The sequence below is a fragment of the Cinclus cinclus genome, chromosome 3 (genome assembly GCF_963662255.1).
Source record: "Cinclus cinclus chromosome 3, bCinCin1.1, whole genome shotgun sequence".
NCBI classification, from domain to species: Eukaryota; Metazoa; Chordata; class Aves; order Passeriformes; family Cinclidae; genus Cinclus; species Cinclus cinclus.
This window is the reverse complement of record NC_085048.1, coordinates 79,891,887-79,918,386: the sequence shown is the minus strand read 5'-3', so window position 1 is coordinate 79,918,386 and position 26,500 is coordinate 79,891,887. Positions and strand designations below refer to the sequence as shown.

General features: G+C 39.5%; 1 protein-coding gene across 1 annotated transcript in view; it reads left to right on the top strand.

The window, feature by feature from the left end:
* The window catches only part of KIF26B (kinesin family member 26B), a 270,452-nt gene that overhangs the window by 191,240 nt on the left and 52,712 nt on the right, over nt 1–26,500 (top strand). The window contains exons 6-9 of the mRNA XM_062489199.1: nt 18,070–18,276; nt 19,889–19,982; nt 22,102–22,364; nt 25,008–25,191. Of these exons, the coding sequence (XP_062345183.1) occupies nt 18,070–18,276; nt 19,889–19,982; nt 22,102–22,364; nt 25,008–25,191 (748 nt within the window). The remainder of the gene's footprint in view (nt 1–18,069; nt 18,277–19,888; nt 19,983–22,101; nt 22,365–25,007; nt 25,192–26,500) is intronic.

Sequence of the window (26,500 nt, the reverse complement as noted above, 5' to 3'; positions counted from 1 at the left end):
CTGCTTGTGGTAGATGAATAGAAGTACCACCAATATCATGCAGCATTTTTTGTGCTTGTTTGGACACTTACACAGTGCCATTTGTTCCAGACAGATACAGTTCAGCACCTCTGTGCCTTCCCTGTGGTGGTGAGTTCATCCTGTCCAGTTGCAGAGGGGAGTGGTGGAGCAGCTTTGGTGGGCATGTGGCATCCACTCTAGGTCAGACCAGCACAACTGTATGCCTGAATCATACTGAAAGGAACGGGAGATCCTGCAAGTCCTGGGATTACTTAACGCTGACTCTTTCGGCAATTTAAAGAGTAGTTTTGCAATTTGAGTATAAATAAAATTCCAGTGTTGATTTGTATTAATGCATTACTTAAAAAAATCCATAGAATTTATCAGGAGAGAGTCATATTTAGCCCAATTATGACTCGGGTTTATTGATTGTCAGATGCTGAGGGCAGAGAGATTAACTTTTCTTTTCAAGATACTTGAGTTTCTTGCAAAGTAATAATGGTATGTACCTAATGAGGCACAACAACTTGAGTTGTATGTAAATGTAAAATGAATGGAGGGAATCTTTGAAGGCATTGAGCGCAGGTGCAGCGGCAAGGACATCAAATAGATCCATACAAACTCACGTTACATGCCTGGCTGTAACTGGCAAAGATCAGATCATTGGTCTGTACAGTCCAGTCTCCTGATGCCTCCATCAAAGGCCATTGCCTGGTGGATTAAAGGACATCTTCAGCTCGGTTGTAGACTGTGAAGCAGCATTGGCTAGGAAAACGAGAGGGAGGATTCTTTACTATTGGCTGTGGACGGTTAGGTGTCATGGTGCGGTCGGAGGCTTGGTTATTTATGCGGTAGTGAGTATTGCATATTGAAGGGAAATGCTTTGTGTTAACAATCTTAGAGTTACTGCCCCTGCTTATGAATTCAAAGGGAACATGTGACGTTAGAAATAGAGAAGACAACTTCATCTTCCTGTCATTCACAAACCTTTGCCTACTAAAGTTCCCAGTTTTAGGTTCATGTGTGGAAAGCATTCCTATTTTTTCCTTGGAAAATGTAGATTTAGAACAGTATGCCATGTATGTCTACAGAAATTTCAAAACTTTCAGTGCAAAAATGTGTTGACTTTTAGGCTGGATTTTGGGGGTATCTTTTTTTTTTTTTAGAAATAAAACTTATTTTACTTCATGGTAAAATAATATTTTTAAATGGGATAATACAGTGTATGTGTGTAGACTTTTCCCTGAATATGCATTTCTAGAGAGAGTAATGAAGTGTAGATTAACTCTGCAAAATACATGTTACCCTACTTCAAAAGATAATATAATTGTGTGAATTGAACTCTTTATAGTTATCAATTTGCTCAATCTTACTTTCCTCAGTTTTATGGAGTCGAGTGAAATATTTTTAAAAATAGCTGGATTTTTTTTTTCTGCTTGGATTTTCTTAACTCTTTCAGCGCTTAAGTGTTTAATACATGCCCAGTAAGTAGGTCTGGTTCTACTAAAGCAACAACTTAGTTTTTAGTGGTTTTTTTTTTTTGTTTGTTTTAATGCCTGTATTTCAAGATACTGCTCCCTGTCAGGTTATGCTAGTTGCCAATATTCATCTAATTGGGTTATTTATAACTGATGGTTGAAAGTGGAACTAGCGATTGAGCTAAAAATAGCTGAAATTTTTTCCAGTACGTTGTTGCTTGGTTGGTTTGTTTGTTTTGTTGTTTGTTTTTTTTCCTCACCCCCAAAAAATTCTATTTACACTACTCTGTAGGTATGGAGTATTTTAATTTCATAATTTTTTAAAAAAAATTTATATAATAAATAATATAGGCTAGATTTTCAAAGTATTTTTTTAAGCCAGGGAGGATAACACTGTTTTACCAGCACAGACTTTTTATATGAATCCAAAATAATTTCAGTATTTCTCTGAGAATTTTAGTCTTTCATGCTTTTATTCCTGTTAAAATAAACTTAAATTTCTGTCCTGAAAAAACTGAAAATCAGAGTTTTGAGTCTTTAAAGATGTAATTGAAAGTTGTCAAGTTAAAGTGTAATTTATTTCCTGTAACCAAAAGGGCTTCAATTGTATGTTTCAACAAGGTACAAATTTTCAGTTTGGGTATGTGTGAGAGTCCTTCTGTTACCCGGGGAAAAAAGAAGGCATTTCGCAAAATATGTTGCCTGATTTGAGTTTGGAATTTTAACTGCAGAGGGGAAAAAGCTATTTTGTAGAGGTTCAGCAGGGCAGGCTTTGAGTACATCTCTGGCTTTTGAGGGAGAGGAGATGATGCTTCCATGCCTTTTCTAGGCGTCTGCAGCAGTGACTGAGAGTTACCACAAGTGAGTGACTTGGTACAGCTGTATCTGGATGGTCTATAGGACCACAGGACCCAGAATGGCTTCTTTGCTTCCAGAGTCTACAGTTTCTTAAATGGGCTGATGTTTGTTTCAGTCCTCAGAAGTATTTAAAGGTGATTGAAAGTTTTGGGTTCAAGGGGTGTTTTCTTTGAAGCTCATGTTAATACAAGCAATCCAGATATAATCTGCCAGGTATTAGAAATTTCTCTCCTGTGTTAGCCTATAGAAAATCATAGCATACTGAACCAGCAAATAAACTATCTCTTTCTAAAGGAAATCATGGGAGAGCCAAGGCAGCTGATTCACAGAGCATATTCATAACATATTAATAACATAACATTGTAGCATATGCAGGCATTGGTGTACCTTGTTAATGATAGAAACTTTTTCTGCCAGGTGAGGTAGTAGGAGGGATTCTGAGTTGTTCTTCTCTAGAAGTCACAGTTGATTAAAGGTGTTTTCTTCCTCATGCCTTCGTCCATCTGAACACTTGCAGTGTTTTGGAATACATTTCAGAGATGCTGCAGCCTGTGGATGTTCATGCAGTAAGAGACATAGTAAATTAGGCTTACTGTGCATGTCAGTGAGCTATACAGAAAAGATTTGAACCATAGACCACAATAGTTTGGAAAGAGTTATTATAATGTGTCAAGTCAACAATTCACATTTTAGAAAAGCCCACAGTATAAATTTACAGTTTGGATTCATTTTACAACCTATGAGACCATTAATCAGGGCTCTGTAAGGTCTCTCTCTTCTCATATTAATGCAGTTTTATATAATCTGCATGTTTATGTTTTGACATGATGAGTTGTAACATCGTAATTAAAATATTATTAAGAGGTTTACTGAACCCCACAGTATCCGAGGACATCCTGAGATAGCCACTCCATTAAAAACATGCCTTGTTTTATCTTATTGCACACAGAATGGGGTAGGTCCTGAAGCACCTAGACAGAGACTACATTTCTTGAAACAGCTATACAAATTGGTTGAAATTAATGACAGAATGAATTTCCTTTACATTACATGCCACACACTATGTTAATTTCCTTTTCATATGCAATGTAAACCTTACAAAAACTTGTATTGGATATTTGCTAAGGTGCATTCACCTGCAGTCAGGTAATTTAACAGAATTTAACAGAATTCAGAGCAGCATTTAACAGAAATACAGGAAAAGCAGAGGTGTAGACACAAAAAGTGTGTGAACCATGACATATTACTAATTGTTAGTTTTATCTTATGGAATGATTGGAATCAAAATCTAGGTGTAATTATACCCAAAGTTGAGATGCACTGTCCAAAGATCTATATCCCAATTTTTCATTTGTATAGCAAAACCACTATGTAAGAATGAAAGATACTTGACTCTTGAAAGATGCTTGACTGTTGAATAGGTAAGCACAGGGCTGCATGGTTTGCAACACTCGCAGATGAGTGTTGCTGTGAGGGCAGTCCTTAAGAAAATGAAGGACTAAAGTACAGCTTTAGTAATGGACACCAGGTGATAAAGGCAGCTTTACACATGCAATTAAAAACCTGAATTGTTAATTTTTCACCTTAATAGTTGTCATAATGCCTGTTACCATACCTCAAGCTTCTCAGATGGACAGGTTTGTGCTCCATTCTGTATAAATGTAGTGCTGTCAATTCCAGGAACTATTTGGAAGGTTTTATGTACTGAAATAAATGAAGAAAACGCAAGAAGATCCAAGTTAGGGCTTTGGCTCCACCCGTGAAAATCTGAATATTGTTGTGGTTGGCATTTGGATTTGGATTCTGGCCCAGCTCTGGCCACACTGGCCTTGTGTGCTTCTCACATTTCATATTGATGTATATGATCAGTCTGGCTCAAGTCATTCCAAGACATACCCTTCTCAGGTTTAGTAGTATCAAACTATCCTTCACCAGACAGACAGGCAGTAGATCTGTCTCCTTCCCTAAAACACAGTGTTGATTTAGCATCATGTTAGATTTGAAGTTTGAATATTTCATCAAAGTTCCTTCTGTGCTGCACATTGAAAATGACTCAGTAAGTGTAATTTTTTATGGTACCTTCTCCCTTTTATCATTCTGATATATTTTACTTTTCTTCTTTGTTCTGCCTATGCTCTAATGTGTTGAGGGAAGATGTTTTTTAATAAAAAAAAAAGTCATATTCATCCCCCTTTCCCCCCTTCATTAATCTCTATTTTGCAATGAGTGATAAAATCTTACAAGCATCAAAGAATATTTCTTTCCTGGTACTAAGCTGCAGTAGTGACAAGCATGGAGGATGAATTATCTTAATATGAAAGATCCCTTTGTTGCTCAAGAAAAGGCTAGTTGCTTCAATCATTTGTGAACCCTGTACACTGACTGCTACTTTTATAGTTATTGTCTGGCATGCAGTGCCACCAATGACAAATAGCAGTGTCACTACAGAAATTGTCATAGGTGGAAAAGCACTGTTTAAAGAGATGGATTAGAAGCAGGTTAATTGGTGCAATAGCTAGCACATCTCCAGTAGTATCAACAGAGCTGCAGGGTCTCTGCAGGAATTGTTGCCCACTGAAGGAACCCAGGAAACCAAAGTGGAAATCTTCAGATTTGAAAGGAGATGTGGCAGCCAGCTCTGTCACCCAACTGACACCTGGGGAGAGAGAGAGAGATGGAATTACAGAACTGTGACCTGCTGACCCTCATCAAGGTTCTCCATTTGTTCTTATCCACCACCAGATCACTCTTTTTGCCTGCATCAGAAAAATCAAATGGCCAGTGTAGTTCTATATAGCTAAAAGTGAAGCCTTCTTAAGCAGCTCCTAACTGATATAGAGGCTAATCTTTGGAAAGTAAGGTTACAGAGCTATTGCAGTCCCCATCCTGCTGCATCCCAGGTACAATAAAAGGAACCTTGCTTGGATATGTACAGTCCAGGATGAGATTATTCTTAGCTTAAATTAAGCTTATTCTTAAATAACATACCTTGAAAGCTGATCACACTGTACTCAGGATCTGACAGCTTTGCCACTTAAACACTTTTAAACCGTGTAGGACTAAAGCAAACTGCATTCAAGTTTTTTATATTTTTATAATCTTGCTCATATTTGTGAATTATACCCCTTAACTATTGTTACTCTATATACTTCTGGGTGAGAATTATCAGCATAGGAGCTGGAGTTACCTTGTTGGACCATTTATTAAGAAATGTAAAAGCTTTCCGAGCCTGTAAATACTACTTGTTCCTTTGATACGTGCTGCACCTAGATATCAGGAAGAGATAAGGTGCTTACCCTTGTCTTGGCTTGTAATGTTTGTCTGATTACCTCGTTAATCGGAGATTTTGGAAATCTCAAATACAAATGCATTTTTTTCATTTGTATTAAGCAGCTCAGCCTGTCTAGAATTACAGTGAGGATTGTTTTAAAGGAGCACCTGGAAACCAAGTTAAAATAATCCTGTAGAACTAGCAGCTTAGGAACAAAGTACTATTGTGGCAAAATTTTACTTCAACAAAACTCTGGTAAAGACCATTGCATTCATACTCAATAAGTCCTTATTTTGTGGAAAAACCTAGTTATACTCAGTATGAAAAACATATTTTCAGGACTCAACAATGTATTTTTTTATAATTCTTGTGGACAGCAGCTGCAGGCTATCAGTCTGGACCCTTGATAAATGATTTTGACATTTCCTGCAGACACTCCTCATGAAAAAGGCTTTTTTTATTTATTCTCAAATGTTGAATTCTGCATTATTGATCAGGTGCCATTCATTAAAGGCTGTTACTTGCAAGAAGAATTACACAGTTCCTAAGTTACACACAGCAGAATGAATTATTTGATTGACAAATAGCAATATAAAGGAATGTTCAGGTTGCATGGTTTAAGCACTCAGAATTCAGAAAATGGCAGTTGATGCTGAAGATGATGGAAATTTTGCCCAAATAAAGATTGCAGAATTACAGCTGAGGGCATGTAGAATGCCTGCTAGCAGGCACTGGATATTCATTCTAGGGCAAGTGGTTGGTTACTGATCTATTCACAAATATTGTTGTTATTTATTGCAACATTTAACAAAGCAGCAAACAGTAGATGAAATCATTAGTGGTAGGGGTCACAAGGCAGATGGCTCTTTGCTGGCTGTTTCTTATTGCTATAGAGCTGCATTTATCAAGGAGGAGGGTCAGTGGCAATGTTATGCTATTATACTGCAGCTGAGGGTAAGAGAAGTTAGTGGCTCTCTGTGACATGAGACAAGTTCCATTTATCAAAGTATTGTTGGCATTTAGCTCCCGTCAGGGGCTCCAATTCAGTTTTCTTTCTGTTGTTTTTGTTTGTCTACCTCTCTGATTTGGTATAATTTTTGCTCTGTTATGTTTATGTTTAATACAAAACAAACAAACAAAAAAAAAACCGTGGGAAAGCAGTACACTCTTGGTATCTTGGTTCTGTGATCAGTCAGGCCAGGATCAGTGCTAAGCAAACAGTAGCATCATCATTACGTGCATACCTGGATTTCTTCCCATGGGAACACAGGATGCAGTGGAGATGAGCTGTACTCTACCTGGAGTCAGATGCTTGTCCAGGAGTCAGCATCACAGAGTGATAATAATACACAGAGATCCTTAGAACTAGCACTTGGCTAACACGTGTCTGTCTTTTTCCAAATATGTAAGAGCATCCTTGAGCCACCAGAAGCTGCGTTTGCTTTCAGGAACAAATTTGCTCAGCTATATGACTTTCTTGGATTTTACTTCTTTAAGGGGTAAGCATCAGGCTGTAGTGCCTTCTAGAGGTTACTGAAAATCCCAATAGGATGTTCACTACTGGTCAGAAAACAATAGAATGTTAGGGCTGGGGAAAGCATTAAAAAGCCCAAAGTCTGAGCAACACAAACAATCAGACTCAGCAACTGGTTCTGGAAGAGCTGGGAGAAGCAACGTCGTCTTGTATTTACCCAAGGGAGACTTCTGTGGGGCAGTTCCTACCCCACCTCCAAAAGGAGTGACAACATCCCACAAATGTCACTGTAAACATACCCAACCCCGGAAGTTTTCCCAGTGGGCTGCAGTTTTGAGTTAGACTATGAGCTGACACATTGGAGCCTGTGGCTCTCTCCTGATAATGTGTGTTCCTCCCAGTTCATGTCTTGGTAGGATGCAAGCGGCACGTGAGCTGTACAGGTATTGGCAAAGCACAGTTTGGGAGGGAGCAGGGGGATGACAGTGCAGCCCACCACAGTGGGCGAGAGGCTCACGGGGCAGAATGTTGGATCACTTTTGGAGATGGAATACTGTGGAGTTACGTGAACCTACAGACGCATCTCGTATGAACTCGTCTTCTATTATCTTGTTTCAGGTACAATAAATAATTCTGTTTGTTTCAAGGGAATGCATAATCTAGCCCTTCCCCTCAAAAAAAGTCTGTTGCAGGCATTTCTGTTACGGCTCAAAAAAACCCCCACTTTTAATTTGAGGTAATGTATAGCATTACAAATGGATCTCATTAATTCTGAGTGGGTGCTTGGACTCTGAAGTTATTGTGCCTCCCTGAACCACTGCCAAAGATATAAGCATGAGGCTAGCATTAAATAGGGTACAACATGAAAGAAAAAGTAAATTTAATATTGTGTTTATGCCCATGAAAATGTTATAGCCTAGAGTTATGGGATAGGAAAGGGAAGAACCAAAGTTCAGGTAGTCTGTTTAGGTAAAGCATGACTTTCATGGGATCTTAGATGATTCATTTACTCTTAGGCTTTATTTCTGCGATTGAAAATTAAGAATAATTGTAAATATATGTCTTGATCCTGTCAGAAGACTGCAAAGCCCTGAGGGATCTTCAAGTGAAATGTTCACTAGCAATATAGGTAATATCATTGCTTGGACTCAGGTTTTATAATTTCCTCGTTTTCCAAATTTAATTTTATTGCTGGTTGTTCCCAACTAAAGTCAAATCCTCACCTCATATACTTGCAGGTAAATGAGGAATTATTGCTGAATTCAATGACACTGTAATGTATTGCATTTCTCACTAAAGCATCTAGCTCTGCTTCTTGAAGTTTCTGCTGATTGTTTCATGCAACATATGGTGCTGGAGGCCACTTCTGGGGGCTGGATTTCTCTGAATAACCAAGCACTTATTAGACATCTCACCTGTATTACCTAATATGATGATTGTACCCCCTTCCATTTAAATTGACTCTCTTTCACAATGTGGCCCTGTGCTTTATTTGGGATTCTTTTCCTCCTCATGAATTCCCAAATTTCCAGTCAGAACAATCCCTCTTATTTACTGTCTCTCTTTACCAACTGCCACTCCAAAGTTTTACAAATCTTTCTTTTCCCCAAACTTATATGCATTAAACTGCAATTTTTCACTTCTGACTTGGTTTAAATAATGTAAATCCTTCTTGTCTGATTGTATTGCTGCTTGTTATTTATGGTGCCATGGCGTATACTTTTATGTGCAGACTGAGGAATCGTCTTTTGTATGCAGTCATGGAGATCATCTTTATAAATAATGGAAAAGCCTACAGTTGTGATTATACATTTCTTTGCAATACCTGTATATTCTTTGTTTCTCTAGCACTGAAAAGACGTCTCAAAGGCATGTGTAAGGGAAACTTTGTCTTTTATCTGCATTCTTTCCATAGAAATTCTTGTTTCCTTAGACGAAAAAACAGAGAGCCTTGTTCATCTTGGAATTCCTGATCTCCTGAGAATATATAATGTGAAGCCCTCAGTGCCACACTTTCTCTCATTAGTGGTAAGGTGACCTGCTGCTTATACTTACCAAGCTGCATCCTATGGCCCACAGCTTCACAGAAAGGGAAACTGGGGCTTTAAGAAATAATATAGCAGACATAATTATCAAGGCACGTGCTTGAGGTATTGCTACTGTTGATACTGCTTCTGCTTTCTATCAATACCAGTCCTTGTGACAGCCCAGGCAGTTCAGTCATGTTTTTCTGGAAGGGCATGTTTCTAAGAGGAAGCTTAAATAAGCAAAGCAAAGTTCTCTCCAGGCTTTCTGCACAGCAGCAGGATAAGAGCACTGTAAGAAAGAGCCAAGTGACTCACCACTGCTGTCTCCCTCCTCCCCAGGGGGCTGATGGCAGCCTTATGCAGGCAGCAGGAACGACAGCAGCCTTGTCATCAATCAGGAGAGCAGAGAAGTTCCTTTAGAGAGCATGCCTTGCTGATGCCGCAAATGTGTTTAAGGGGTTTGGCTGATCTGTCTGTAGGATGTGTAGATATCAAGCCAGGTTGGAATAGAACAGTGCAACATATGGCACATCACATGCTTGGGAGGCCACTCCTGCACAGACTGAGTTTCTTGTATTTAACTTCGAGAATGCTAAACATGGCTAAACTGTGCAAGAATCTGTGACTGGGACAATTCTGTGACTTAACGATGGCTCAGTCCCACACAGCCTCTCACTCTCTCCCAGTAGGATGTGCAAGGGGATTAGAAGGGTAAAAGGGAAAACTTGTGCGTTGAGATAAAGACAGTTTACTAGAAAGAGCAAAAGCTTCATGCACAGGCAGAGCAAAATAAGGAATTCATCCAGTACTTCCCATGGGCTTACAGGTGCTCAGGCACCTCCAGGAAAGCAGGGCTTCCTCACGTGTGATGGCCACGACTCTCATTGTCTCCCTCTTTCTCCTTCTTCCCCCAGTTTTATATGCTGAACGGCTGTATAGTGGACGATATCCTTTTGGGCACTTGGGGTCATCCATCCTGACTGTGGCCCCTCCCCACTTCTTGTGCACCCATATGATACTGACAGGAGGGTGACATGAGACGCTGTAAAGGCCTTGACTCTGTATGAGTTCTAATCAGCAGTAACTAAAATGTCCCTATGTCATCAGCACTGTTTCCATCATAAATCCAGAACACAGTCCCATACTAGCTGCTGTGAAAGAACTAAACCTGGTACAGATTATAAAATAAATTAAACAGGAACAGGAAATATTCCTGGGCACTGGCACTCAATCATTGTAGTCCTGCATTGTTAATAAGGTCCCTGTCATGGTGTTGGGCACCTGTGTCCCCCAGACAATTCCAGGCATGGTTCTTAAATTAGCATGGCCAAGAGAGCATCTTGTAGAGTGTTGGATATGGCCACATCATAGCAGAGGACAAGAATTACAGAGAAAGTTGGCAGTCCTCCATTTTGTGCCAGGTAACAGTTTTTATCTTGTTTAATTTATTACATAGATACTGTGTGATACCCTTTTGAAAAAATTCTATTAAGCAGGAAGAAAGAAAGAAGGGAAACACTCTAAACTATCACTGAAGTGAAGCAAAATATATGATTGATTTTGAAGGGTACCAAGGAAAAGATGAGATCTTGAAATTCATGGCAGTGAAATGTACTTGTACTGTGCAGAGAAATAAATTCTTGTCAGAGTGGGGGAAACAGAGCAAATTTTTGCAGTAGTGTGTTGGAGCCTTCAGTAAGCATCTGCTCACTGTACCAGTAGGCAGTGGGTGCATGCTTACATACCTGCAGAGACACTGCAGAGAAGACAAGATTTGCCACCTGATCCCATGTTGTTCATGCTGGGATTGTTGAAGGCTGTTTTGGCTTGTTTAATTCTTATGAAAATGCCACTCTTCGTAATGTTTAAGGATATTCTCTCTCAAAAAAAAAAACCCAAAAAACCCAAAACCAAAAAACACACCCAAACAAAACAAAAAAGCCCAAACCAACCAACAAACCAAACAAAACCCAAAAAAAAAAACCAACCAAAAAACCCAAAAAGATTAATCCCAGTACATGGGCTGAGATAGGCTGTTGCTGGTCCCATCATAGGTACAGATATATGGAGAATGTCAGAAGCTGGCAAAAATCCTCCTTCTGCTTGAGGCAATGCACTGGCTATCCAGTTATGCAGTTCTGAAACACTGACTACCTTAAAGAGATCATAAGGCAGCAAAAGAAAAGGCAGGAACCCAGTCTGTGTGTGGGGAGCCTTAAGAAAAGACTGTTTTCTGTAATGGGATGATCCTAATGTCTTTTTTTGTTGTTGTTTGTTTGGTTTGTTTGTTTATGTTTTTTAATTTCATTTTTTAGGAGTAGAAGAAAGTTGTAGTGGTCTCGTTTAAATTAGAATCTAGTAAATGCTGGAGTAGAAATGTTAGAGCTGAGTGATTTGTCTGATGTATATGCTGGTTTCAGACTGTGTTGGTGCTCAACCTTGTCTTTCAGCTGTACCAAACCATAGTGACAAACTCACAGCTACTGCTGCCATGAACAGTACAGGAAACCACTGATCCATGCCCGGTGACCTGAGTATATTCCACTCCAGATTTTACTGAATTCATTATTAATGTTGTATTGTCCAGCTGAAGAAATGTGCAATCATGTTACGTGCAAATTTTTTGAGTTACATGATTGGTGTTTGGGTACAGTGTGCTGCCACTACTTCCCATTATTACTAGAAGTCCAGATTAGTTCAACTGCTGTACAGGATGGGGTTGATGAGCCAGTGAAGTTTTAGCAGTTACAAAAAGAACAGAGGAACTTTTGTCAAAAAAGAGGAGACATGCATGCTCTCATACTATTGTTTGTTCAGTTATTTTCACTGCTTTTCCAAAGCATCGGTATCAGTAACAGCCATTTCCACCAGCAGCAAGAGTGATCAGGCTTATGTGTTAGAATTCTAAGTTGTGCTGAAGCAAAGCACTGAAGCCTAGGAGTGTTACCTTTGTGAAAATAGATAGAGAGAACAGCAGGGCCTATTTGCACATGCTTCCTGACCAGGTTACACTGGCATGATTTATCCAAGTTCATTGGTTTGTGTTTTTTTCTAAATATGACCATTAAAATGTTTCCATTAAAACAATATCCACTCATACAATGCTGCATTTGTTGCATTCTGGGTCAGTCTGTTTATCTTGACATCCTAGATTTCATGTTAGCATGATCAACTAATTGTCTCATGATCTGTAAGAAAAATCCTTTAACATACGTAACAGGTGGTTTCATATCTTTCATATCTCTGGGCACCATAGAAAGGCTTCAAACTTTACATCCCTCCTGCAAAAGAATGTATGTGCACAGTCGTATGGGATGGCCTAGATTTTCTTGTGCTGTAGTACTTTGTGGCTGGAAAAAATGCATGTCTCACACTGTTATTTACAACTGTAACAGTGAGAAATTACAAAACCTACTCTTCATTAAGCTCCAGTTAGGCTGTTCCTGCAGCCAGTGATTGCCATTACATTGATGGAGTGCTGAAATAGCTCAATAGTCCTGGCTGGCCCATCTCTCCTGTGACTGCACCACTACCCAGAACACAGCCAGCAGAAGCTGCTCAGATGATTGATGAGAAAAGCAGCTCATAAAGGCAAGCACAGTGCCTGAAGCAACAGCTGTCTAGCCCTGTCCCTGCAGTAATTAGATAAATGAACCCCAAATGAAATCTTACAGGCAGGAGTAGAAGGAAGTTATAATATCCCCAGTGTCGATCTCTGCTTGTGTTGCTTCATTCCAGTGTGTGTTTGCAGCTATTCGGGTGTGTGATAGAGATTTGACACAGCTTACCTCTCCCACCTTCCCTGCTCATTTTGCTGCTGGTCCTGCAGACAGACCCCTGTGGGCACAGGAGACATGTCAGTGTCAGTGGCTGGACTCTGCTTTCTTTTTTTTTAAATTTCTTTGGCACCAGTTCTACTTTGCAGAGTGTGCTGAACCTTGGTCCTTCTCCACAGAGTATGAAAAAACAAAAGGTCCGCAACAGGTCACAAATTGAGTTTATCTGGGGAAAATCCTGCAATTAGCAAATTCCTTCTTTGAGAAATAGTAGATGTGTTTATAGGGATGCATTAGATAGAAAGGAGAAAGAAAAATGCTTCAGGTAACTGAAATTTTCATAGAGTTGATTAAAAGTTTTATGCTTATTTTTACAGTACAGTAGCATAGTGGTAATACAGCAATTTCCCTAGGTCATCCCTTGATGCTACTGAATGGTACCCATGAAGTAACCCATCAGTGCCAATAATTGATGTTTAGAGAGAAATTTATGAAAAAAAATTATATATATTCAGAAAATGTATATGCTTTAAAAAACAGTGCATATAATTGAAATGCACACACATAATGTCTAAAACAAGTACATAGAGAAATATAAAAATCCCCCAACCTGCTCTAACTCTGCTTTTATTTGTGTCATTTCACATCTGGAGTAATATTGTGTAATTCAATGATTGCAGAACTCATGTAAGAACAAGTCACATCAGTCATGTCTTTGAAAGCAGGAACAGAAATGCAGAGAAGTAAATGGGGGTGCTGTCGGATTAAATAGTTGTCCAGTGAAATATTGTAAACTCATAAGAGAAAACACATTAAAAAATGCTACCAGCATGAGCAGAACTAAGAAATGAAATTATATCCTATAAAAGGCACAGCAGTGATGCAGAGTAAGTGACCTTTTCTTTTATTCTCTCTCCACTCCTAAGGTAGAGTAATTCTTACTGACTTCAGCCAGATTTGCATATAACATTAGGTCAAAATTGGGCCAAGGTTGCTTGTTTTGCCAAGACTGCATGTCTCGGGAGATTGCTTTCATATTTCCCCATAGAAACAGTCAGAGGTACATCTAAGGCTGGGCACTGCCAAGATCTGATCACTGGAATTCAAACGAGAACTTCTGGCAGACTGAGTGGTCCCATTAATCGCAAGTGGTATCTCTGAGAGGCTTCAATTACAAGAGATTAGTGGGAAACTGTAGCAGTGGACTGAAGGAGTAATGACACATAGGAAGTGAAGCAGAAAACCTCCTTTCTTCTTTTTAAAGAGAAGTTCAATTTATACTTTGTTTAAATATAACTTGAAGCATAAAGTATTATCATCCTTAAACTTCACTCTTCAGTTAATTCTGTTCAAATTAACCATTCTGTATTTCTGACTTCCCCAGAGCAGCACCATGATCTTCAGCCTGTTTGTTCCTTAAACTGAGCTGAAGTCTTTTAAGTCCACTAAGTTGAAACTCTGTGTGGCTGGCACTGAAGTAAGCTGTGATTCTGCCTCCTGTGCAGGTGGACAGTGTTGAAACAGACTGCACCAAAAGCTCAATCATACTGCATTTGGACACGGCCATCAGGAGCGCTCCCAGGATGATTCCCAGACCACAAGCTTGAACTGGCTCAGATATTTTAAAATCTGTTTTGGTCTGCCTAGTTCATTGTGCCACTGTTGCATATGTAGCTCTGAATGTGTTTCTCAGGGCTGAAGTTTGCCTGCATTTTGCCTGCCCATTGGGTTTTTGTTATTGTCACAACTCCCATGGCATATAGGGGACATGCAGTCTGCACAGATGGGATCTAATTGTTTTATCAATTACTTTAATGTAGATCAGGAGTAATTTGAAAGGTTTGCACTAGTGTGAAGCTGGCCTGGAAGAATATTTAAGTGCTTAGAAATTACCAGATAAATTCAAATAATCCATTGTTACTACTTTTATTCTGTGTTCATGACACTCGTGCCTAGCTTTATATTTGCTGGCATGTGACTTTTGCTGGAGACTGTCACACAGATTTGTGTATGTGTGTGTATGCTTGGGCTATAGAATTTGGGCCAGGCACTGTGCTGTCCAGAAAGAGCATTTTCATTATGCTTGGAGCAAAAAGAATAAATTTAGGCAGCCTACAATGTAGGTACCTGCATCTCTGGTGTACTTTTAAGATGCTTTTGGTGCTATAGAGAAGGCAAGAGGTATTTGTGGAGTTCATCTGTTATAAAACAGAACATGCAAATTAAGTGCTGGAAATGTCTGTTGGTCTCTATTGCCTGCAAAGGGGTCAGACAACTGACTCAGATGGAGACAGCTCCTGCTGGCTGATCTAAAAGGAGGCGAGCAGAATTACCTCTGATATGGCATCCCAAGGCACACAGACATCTTCATGATGAGTAAGAAGTGGTCCAGCCAAGAGGATATCCACATGTAATCAATATGATATTCCTCTGCCCTAACACATATGAACATGGTCTTCTCCAAGCTAAATTATTCTAGGATTCTGTGCAAACATGGCACTTACGGACATGGCTTAGTGATGGACTTGGCTGTTACATGGTAACAGCTGAACTCAAGATCTTGCCTGTTTTTTTTTTCCAACTGGTGCAATTCTGTGATTGTGTGAACCATTAGGTCTCAAAACCAAAATCCCCAATGCACAGGAAGTACAAAGGTTCACGGCAGCAGCAGTATTTTTCTTGAGAAATGTCTATATTCAGCAGTGTTGAGGAGCAATATATGCTGTTTGACAGTTCCTGAGTTGAGAAATTTCATTTTTTTTCCTTTTCCTTTTTTTAATTTTTTTGTTTTTGTTTTTTGTTTTTTGTTGTATAGAAGCTCATTCCATTTATCTGATGATAGTAAATTATTTGGATTTCAATTTAAATTGCTGTTTAACTCTTGGGAAAGAAGAACTTGATGCCTTAGCTTCTATCACTATAGCTGTTGGAAGCTAGGAGGATTTGCAGTATTACTTCACTAAAAGGTGGCAGGTATTAATCTGTTTTGTGTGAACAGGTTTATATCTGGACCCATGCCAGTGATATTAGACCATAGCAAAGCTGGTGTAGCTGCTGTTAAAACTGCATGCCCATAGAGTTTGAGGCCAAAAAGAATTCTTAGACTGCCTGTATATAAATGGTTGTTAAATTTCATACACTGTCCATTCTCCAAATCCCAAAAAAACTTAGCCTGGAGTATTCAGTTAACTCTCCTTTGCACACAAAGATCAAGGATCTGAAGGACATGGTTTCACAGCAGCCAAAAATACACATAAACTTATAGGGAAAGAGCTTTCTAAAGCAAGTATTTTATTTAAAGTAGTTGAAGAATAGCATTTTTTTTGTTTTCCAGCAGATCAGTCTAATACTTGTGATACTGGTATCTACTTAAAAATGTGAGACATAGTAAAAGAAAGCCAAAAACATATGAAGTTGAAAATAAGAAAACAGCACAAGACTGATGATATTGCCCTTTGTTTTCTTGCTCCCCATGGATTTATAATTGTACTCCCTTCCTTCCCTGCTAATTTGACCAGTGATTCCCTTCTGATCTTCCAGGATACCTAGGGCTGGAACAAACATACAAACCTTGCCCAGTTCATGTGGACTGACTGGGTGCGCTGGCTGCTGTTGTTCTCAGTAGAAGTCAGCTCTGCTTAGGGCTGGGTCCAGAAGAATGCACTTGGCAAGACATTAGAGGTGGCTTTTTGCAATTAGAGGTTAGGTTCCATAAGCTGCTCAGCTGAGCAGGAGAACACATTCCTACCCAAGTAGTATTTTTCCTTTTTACCTCATATAGTTGTGTAAAACTGAAATTGTGTGAGCAGATTTGTGACCATTTCACCATTTAATGACAACTTGTTTTGCCAGGTTAAAATACTGGAGTCAAATTGCCAGTTTGACTCACTGGCATACAGAGAAGACATCACAGAAATACTGAATAATAGCAGTTACTCTCTGGTCTCATTCTGTTGTCTTCAAAGGAGTTGTGTCAAAAATGAGTTTTCCCAGATTTTACTTCTCAAAGCAGCTGATTTACTTGCATGCAGGATGAACTTGGGCCAGCATGAAATGAGACCTACGTACAAAGAGCACCAATCTCAGTGAGACCAACAGGAATTGCAGCCCAACTTCTGGGGCTACAACCTCCTCCCGGAATGCGTCTGCTATTCAAGCAGCAGATGTGCTCCCACCCTGTGCTGACATGACCCTCTGTTGTCACTTGCATGCCAAACGTGGGTGGGTTTGATAGAAGTGGCATACGATTAAGGAGCATTAACATAAAAGTTCTGTCTAGTTGGTGTGAAAGCCAATCTGCTCTAGGAGAAAGTGTGTGCAGGTGTAACTAGAGCTGGCAAAGAAGTGTACACCCTCTGAAGTCAGGAGCTCAAATGCCTGCAGGTGGTGAATTTGTGGGGAAAACCAAAGCTAGATTGATTGTCATCAGTTTTACTTACATCTATATTGCTTACCAACTCAGTTGAGGATACAGCATAACCTCATTAAATCTATAAAGATTTATTTTTGTCTCAGGAATAACATCTTATTATGTAGCTATTTAATGAGTTGTGAGCTAACATGTTTTAACAAATCTTTTATCTCTTATTACATTCACTCTCTTGATGGTAATTTCAAAATCTGACCATTAAAATGGGACTCTTTTCACAGCTCTTTGATTATGACACTCAGACCTGTGCACTTCATCTTTGCATTTGAATTAGAATTGTAAAGGTGTAAATTATAGATCTGGCTTTTATGGGCTCTTATTGATCAGGATGTTTTGTAGAAATCACAGCAGTTCTGAAAGCTTAGCAGCCTAGAATATCTTTCAGCTTTCTTAACTGGGCCACCCGAGTACTGTTAATTTTCAATTTATATTGAGAGTAAGACAAGGTGATGTAATATTTCCTCATTGTACTTGAGTAGCATTGACACTAAAACACCTTGATGTGCATTGTAATTCTCAATACACAAGTGACTTGTTGAAATAGATTGAGAGTTCTGGCTACATTCACTTCATAGTTTAGGACAAATTCTGCCGAATACTTCTTGCATGTTCACTGACTTCCACTGAGACACTAGCTACAATGAGCAAATATGGTTTGGTGTCCAAGTGTAGTTGGAAAATTCATGCAAAATACCAGTTGTAGAGCACCCAGCAGACTAATGAAATGTGCTCATCTCTTTGTGTGTTTGCTGACAGGTCAAAGTCATGGTGCGCATTTCTTCCACGCTTGCCAGAGACACGTCTGAATCCAGCTCTTTCTTAAAAGTTGACCCCCGCAAGAAGCAAATCACACTGTATGACCCATTGGCCTGTGGAGGTCAGAATGCTTTCCAGAAAAGGGGCAGCCAGGTTCCACCCAAGATGTTTGCTTTTGACGCAGTTTTCCCTCAAGACGCATCACAGGTAGGCCCTGTATGATATCAAGAATTATCTAAGCAGCAGCGTGCACCACAGCCAAATTGATTTCTGCTGCAGCAGTAGTACTTTCAGTGGACTTATACCACAGCTGAATTTGGTCTGCCATGATCATCAATAATGAATTTGATTTATTAAATTTTAGCTGAATAATGATGTGCTTTCTTTATTCTTTACTGTAACTAATTTCTCCTAAAATTATACATTCAATAAATGTGCTAAATGGTGCCTTATAGCAATATCAACAAGTTACTGGAGAGTATAAAATATTACTGTTTGGTGTTTACAGACATGTGATCAGAACTATGGTTTTCTAATGCAGTCCTCTATTAACTAAGGAATCAAGGATTTTTTTTAGTGTTCTATTGTACAGTTTGCAATAAGAAGATGGGGATTTTAATCCACAAATCCACAAATTAATTAAACTAAATTAATCCATTTATTAATGAGAATATATTCAGGTTTCTTGTCTTTATTAGACTTTGGTTTGATGAATTATGTTACCCAAATGTCATGAGGACAGTGAAAGAGTAAAGTGACATTGCAAATTATAATTAGAAATCAGTCCTAGGGCCGGTTCTGTGTTCATAAACCAGAGCTAGGACGCAGGGCCATCTAAAGTACTGTACATAATTGTATCGTTAGGTCACTTCCTCACCTAGTCCTGGTCCCTGCAGACTAATGTCTGGATGCAGTTTAAGAGAATGGCCTGTGAACAGTCCCTTTCTTGGCCCATTTTATTTTCTGTTGTAGAGATAGTCTAGAATTAGCCATGAACCAGGGCAACTTTACTTGATGTGTTGTCAAATGCTTGCTTCCCCATCAAGCTTGCTTGCTTCCTTGCTTCCCATCAAGGCCTAAACTGTTAATTCCAATAAAGTTTCATCCATGGTTGTTAAGCAGTTGCTGAAGGAGCGCTGTCGACCATTCAGCCTGCTTGAACCTTAAATCCAAGAATGAGAATGCCTGGGGTAAATTTCTGTGTTGCACTTCTTAAAATACTGCTACAGTCTTCAGAATGGAGTCTATTTCTTCAAAAAGCTGAGAAGACTCGTAATAATACTGGGTCACCTAGCTAATTCTAAAGAGGCTGTTTGTTCCCTTTACATTCCTTACCCACATGCTAGTGGAATTGAACTCGGTCCATAATTGGGCAAATAATAGAGCCTGCAAAAATTCCTCAGTGTTGGATTATTTTTTAATCAAAACTGTGTTTAAAAATCCCTGAAATAGGCAGTTCTAACAAACCAGCTACATCTCCTTATGTGTATTTTTTTTAACCCCACAAAGGACGTTGATGTATCAACAAATGAAACTTACTTGATCCAGAACAAAAGTCCTGCTTCACGTGCTTACACAAGTAATGTCATTCCCATCAACAGTACAGGTCACATGAACGAGACAAGCAGGATTAGATTTTTTTTTTGATACTACAACATGGTATCTGGAGCAGGGAAGACATTGCTACCTCTTTCTGGTGAAAATAATTATTTTCCTTATTATTGTTAATGTGGGGTTTTTTTCCCTTTCTTTCCTCTTTTTTAATTTTTATTTTTAATTCTTTCTTTTTTTTCTTTTTATTCCCCAATACCTGCGACAGGCTGAAGTATGTGCTGGGACTGTGGCCGAGGTGATCCAGTCTGTGGTCAATGGGGCAGATGGCTGTGTGTTCTGCTTTGGTCATGCCAAGCTTGGTTGGTATTGATAAATTTCCCTACTCAAGCAGTAAAATGAGTATTTTTAACCCAAGATTGCTAGTCTGTTAGGTTAAGGAAAACAAACTTTTGTTTGTCTCTGCATATTAATTGTATTTGAAAGTACCTGTGCATGATCTTGTACTACATCTTCACCTCTTGCTTACACATTTATTCAGTTTGCTTATTGTGTAAATGTTGGACAGCATGCTCTTTGGAACAGAAGTTACCTTTGAATTATTGCTTCATTTCAGCCCTTAAATATTATAACAATTTTGTCTTGCATTGTCTTCAGTAATTAATGAATGGTCCAACAATGATCTACAGTTTTCCAAATGTGCTTGGTGTTGGTGAGGGCTTGCCCAAATGCCACTTTCATCAAGCTGTGTGCTGTGAGGATTCACCCAGGTACTTGATGTTTGTGATTACACTGATGGAGTGTGACTGGGGACTCACATAGTTTGATTTATACTCAAATCCCTGATTAGACAATTCGCTCGTTACTGACCTCTTCCTACTGTGTCTCCAACAAATGTTACTCTAATGGTTAACTGATTGTTAGTGATGGATCAAAATTCACACTTTGGACTTGCTTCAGTAGCATTTCAGGTATTAATGGAAGGACAATAAAAAGGAGAATCATCATCATCATTAACACACTATTATTTTGAAATAACTAGATTTTGACAGTAATCATATGTTTTGTTTGTGTTTATCTAGTTGTACTTTGTAATTGTATCTATATATCTAATTGTACTGTCTCTTGAATGAAGAGGGGTTTATTGCATGTGTGCAATGATCTCCATTCTTTACTGTCTCAAAGAACCACAGATGTACACATGTAATGCAAAAGGATAATTCAGTTTTTCAGGTGATAAAGAAAATCAAGCTGTATCATGCCATGATTATCCCAAATTATAGGCAACAAAACCTGGAGAGCACTGAATGCTGCAATGCAGCCAGGTCTGATACCATGAATGGAGCAGGCTGGTGTTCCAGTTACACCAGAAGGCCCCTCTGGACCAGGTAGGAGTGACACTAGGATGAGCTCTTAGGTAGTTAACCACCCTGTGACCTGCCAAACACAAGATTGCAAATGAGGTGGAAAAGAAAGCCACCAGATAACAGGGTCTCAGAAGTGCTACACATCCTTTAGAGAGATATCCTGCCTAGGGTTCTGTTGAAGCACGAGCTGAGTCTCTGCAGTTGCTTTGTTAACTGCACCACCACCATTCCACAAACCATGGACCTATCCAGACCTTTGACACAGACACGTGCATAGAAGTATTTTTTTCACTGATCTTTTCTCACATTGATTCAACATAAGAAAAGAAACAAGGTACAGAAGCCACAAGTACTTGCCTGAAAGGATGTGTACCTTTATCATATGGCTTATAAACTTAGGAGCTTTAGAAAACTTATCTAAAAGCATTATGTGTAGCGGCACCTAAATAAGTCTAAGATAGTGTGTCTGTTCTTAATCACCAAACTTTTACAGCAAAGACAAACCAGAGCTATAATTGCAGAGTTAAAAAATACTTAACCAGGAGATGGTTTTGACCCAGATGAAATATTAATTGTTGTGGACCCACTTCTGCACCAAGTGATCACATATACCTGTTTGGTTTTGGGATTTTTTTTCTGAATGAAGTTACATCTGTGTGATTCTGGGACCAGGTTTATGTCAATCTCAACTCCAGTATTTGAACTACAATCTGGTGCTTTGAAGTAAAATGGTATTGAAAGAATACCTCACTTAACCATATTCAAAGTAGAGGTTTTTAGAGACCATGGCACTCCTGCTCTGCTCAATTCCCTCCATGATTCAACCACATCAGAGGTTGCAGCATTGCAAGGTCTCGGGGTATGCAGCACCCTGCCTTGGGGACGGAGTAGGTCAGGGGAATGAATGAGGTAATGACTTTTGCAAGAAGCTCAAGAGTTCATCTGCATTTTCCATTTTCCAGTTTGTCTACCTGCCTGTATTTTCCCATTGCTGACTGTCCTTGTTGTAGTGAAGTTGTTTTCATGAAGCTGTGCAGGATAACCTCTCTTGGTAGAAGGCTGTCAAGGTCCTGGGAATGATGTGATATTTTCTTCATCCCCCCATTCCTGACAGGGAAGTCATACACCATGATTGGAAAGGATGATTCCATGCAAAATCTTGGAATAATTCCTTGTGCCATCTCGTGGCTATTCAAGTTGATTAATGAACGCAAAGAGAAGACAGGAGCACGCTTCTCAGTCCGGATATCTGCAGTGGAAGTGTGGGGGAAAGAAGAAAATCTGAGAGACCTGTTGTCAGAAGTGGCTACAGGTAGCCTGCAAGATGGCCAGTCCCCAGGTGTCTACCTTTGTGAGGATCCCATTTGTGGCATGCAGGTGAATCCAAGATTAATTTTTCACTGAAACAAGTAACATGACTTTTTTGTTTTTTTCCTGGAGCTATTGAGATAGTTCAAATTCAAGAACTACCCAGAGCATAAAGTTTATAGACTTGCAAGTGTTTACTTTAAAACATACAAGAACTTTATGGCCTGCAGCTGCTGGGCCATCTGCTCTCCTGGCCTAAATATTTGTACCTCTGGTATAAGTGATATTGAGCATGGGTTTGTGTTTGCAATGAAACATGAAAACACTCAGTGCAAGCAAAAATCCACCTCATTCTTAAAAAAAAAAAAAAAAAGAAAAGAAACAAAAGTGTGATCTCTCTTTTGTAAAACAGCAAGCTAAAATATTTACCATACTGCACAAATGGCTGTAGGCCATTAATATGGCCGTTTATTTCTTTATAAACCACATTATTTATAGCATTTGCTGTAGGGAGCATTAATTGCTACTTACTAATTGCTGTCAAGAAGTAAATTCCTGAGCTGGGCAAGTCAAGAAAAACTCAAATTCTTCTCAGGTTCAGAGTTTTAGCAGGAAAGTGTAACTGGCTCATGTATTTTCTGGGTAACTATGAGAAATTATTTGCAGCCCTACTTTCCCCCCCTTGCCTTGGTTTGAGGGGAAAAGGGACCTATTCTTTCATTTTGCTGTTTGTGAGGGAGTAAATGTGCTTTTTGTATGAGTAGATTGAAGAGGGAGCAAAAGAAGGTGATGGAGCTTGAAAACATTCTTTCAACATGAAAGGCAAAGGCTTCTTCTGTCGAGAACCTGCAGAGCCCTGCATGTTCCAGGATGGGGAATGGAGGGAGAAGGGAACAGGCTTAAAGGGTCATATACCCTATATCCAGCTGCAAGCATCTAGAGATCATGGCTCACATCTACACGAGTCATGAACTGTGAGATTTTAAACAGCAAGTAATAAATTTTGTGTCTTATCTCTTTGTGGTTTAAGCTTGTTAGGCATACTTAGGTCATATTTTCCATTCTTTTGCATTCTACCTAAGAACTATAAAGTAGTATTTTGATTTTAAATAACAGTTAGGGTTCTCATTTTCACTTAACTCTGGACTTCAGTGTTTTATGAAATACTTACTGTATCACAAGAGATCTCACCCTCTGGTGTCCAGTAACTGGTGCAGTCTAGTAAATATGAGAGACTTGGGTCTGCACAGTTCCCATCGGGGTGATGGATGGCTCAGTTAAGAATTCGCATATGTACCTTGCATGTGTTATGTAACTGTGTCACAACCAGCATCTCCCTTAGAGATTAATTCTTTACTAAGGTATTTTAGCACAACAGCAACAACAAGAAATATTCCATTATGGTAGCTTATTTTCATATAGATAAACCGTACAGCTATATGCAAAATGAATTATTTTAGGTCAGTGAAGAAGAGACACCTATGTATCTTGGCAGTGTGAAAGACTGAATTAAATTGCAAGGAAATAAGCCTTTTTAAGTGTGTTTACAAGACGTTCTGGAGTCTTGTGTTGTACACCTGAATTCTCCACATCCTCACATGAAGGGAGGATATTATATTATAGCCATACAGATATGCAGAATCAGCAGTGTGTATAGCAAATGAGTGATCACCATATGTCATACTGTCTGTCACTGGACCTTTCCAAGAATGCACATTTTCTTGTTGCTTACATTAGTGAGATCAGCCCACAGACTGGCCTGCCTTCTGCTGGCCTTGTTAACTCCTTCCTGTCCCCCTCTCTCTTTCCTGAGAAAGCTTAGCCTTCAGCTGTGTCACTGAATCGCATGCACAGCCTTAGCTCTATCTCTCCTTGGGCTAATTAATGGTCACAAAGAGAAAACAGAAGTACTGTCTTTTGGAGAGCTTAACTGTTAGCTACATTATATAGCAGGGGAACAAACCCCATGAACAGGGAGCTCCTTGCTCTTTTTATGCCAGAAAAGACAAATCTATCCTGTGGGCTGGGGGCCAGTTCTGTGTACTGCCAAAACTAATGCCATCAGATTGCACAGTCATGTATCCCTTGCACAAACTAGTCTGAGGTTCCATGATACATACGTGCATTCTTAAGGTTAGGAGGGGTTAATATCTGCCCTCCTGTGTGTCTGTCACTTAGGAGAGTTAAGAGCAGGCTGGTGACAGGGATTGAGATCCAGTAAATATGAATGTTTGTACATTACCTACCTTGTTGCATTTAATGGATTGTTCTGGCTTGCAAGCAGGTACATAATAAACTTCTGATGTGAAGGGGCAAGGAAAAGGCTTCTCTTTTGGGCTGCTCCTCATGTGCCATGGGGCAGAACACAGGCTTCAGTCCTGTTATTTTTGAGATTTATCTGTGGACAGCTTTCTTCTAACACTTTCTGAAGGGTAACAAATAGCCTTGCTGCTGCTGGTTTCCACTGGCTGTTCAGTTTGGGATTGATGTGTCTTCTGCAATTTTTTTTCTTGCTTCTAGTCATAAGGGCTCCTGGAGGGCATGTTACTGCCACTGCCAGCGTCAGGAGGGTCTCATTCCATGGTCATCTCCTCCCTTTTGGTCTCGGTAGAAGCCAGTGTAGCCACACCCTATGCTGGTTGTGGGAAGTTGTCTGGTGGTGTTAACCTGTGTGGGAATTTCTCAACCATTTCTCCCTGGTGTTGACTGCAGCTTCAGAATCAGAGCGAGCTCCGTGCCCCTACTGCAGAGAAGGCTGCCTTCTTCCTGGACGCGGCCATCGCCTCCCGCCGCAGCAGCCAGCGGGACTGCGATGAGGAGGACCACCGCAACTCCCACATGCTCTTCACACTGCACATCTACCAGTACCGCATGGAGAAGAGCGGCAAGGGTGGAAGTAAGCGGTCCTCTTGCTCCTCCTCTCTGTCTCTTTTCTTCCTGCCTGCAAATTGGGCCTTCAGACAATATTCTGTAGTGGTGAACATCAGCAGAGTTCTCCATTCGGTGTGGAGTGGGGCCATTCATACAAGCTGGCTGTGTCCCCGTGTCTGGTGAAGAGCCACCAAAGACCATTAAAGGCTACTGGGGATTATTGCCATCGCTTGTCAGTTTAATTGCTCTTGTGGAGACACTGGCAGTTCTCAGCCCTGTGTGGGCCTCTGTATCTGAAAAAAAAAGGTGCTTTTCAAATTTGCCCTTATTATTATCTTTACAGATAGCATTGAGGTCATGGATTAAAATATTGCTGTGACTGGAATTCCTTGCCACCCTTATGTTAACTGTTACTCTCTAGCAACTAAATTGGGCAGTGTGTGTGGAAGCTGATGCTGGCAACCCATAAACTGGGAAGCTGATGTTGACAACCCATAAACTACACCCTTTCTTGGAGATACATGATATTTTAGTTGCTGGCCCAGCTATGTGTGCGCAAAGGACTCTCATAGTTCTTTGTAAAGGGCCTGGATTTTTCAGATAGGCTTGTTCCCTCTCTTTGCTATGTATGCTTTCGTGTCTTTACTTCCATATCCCACTTTTAAATGAGGAAAAGTTGCTTCCATGTCTATTTTTATGTTTCTATAATTTTCAAATATTTTTTCTCACACAATTTATATTTTTTATTATACTTGTCTTGTTTCAAGTCTCCCAAATTTTTTATGATAGAAGATATATGGGGAATAGTTTTTGTAAGTACATTCCAATGGTAAAAGATTGGTATAATATAGGAAGCACCCCTCATGAAAAAGAAAACTCTGACATTAAAATTATTTTTTTAATAATTTTTTTTTCTTTTCAGAGAAAAATGTTTGTTTGAAATACACCAGAGACATCTGCTTTTTTAAATTCACAGGCTTAAGCAATTCTGCAGAAACAGCAGCAGTATGTTTCAGCTCCTGGCTCTGCATAGGTTATTGGTAATAAGGAATAGATTGCAAGGCATGATGTGTAGTGGGTGATCACCACTGCAGTATTAATGTCTAATGTTTAAAAGAAGAAAATTTGCATTGACTGTACTTATAGGAGAAAAAAACAGAAAGTTGCTCTAAATGGAAATGTGGCTTGCATGTATTTAAGTAATAACCCCTGTGGAACTGGCAGTTAGAAATCTCAATTAACTGAAGGTTTATTAATTAACCACCCTGTGGTGGAAAGAAAGACAGTGAATGCTCAAACAGACTGGTTTATAGGAATAAAATGGCTCATTTTGA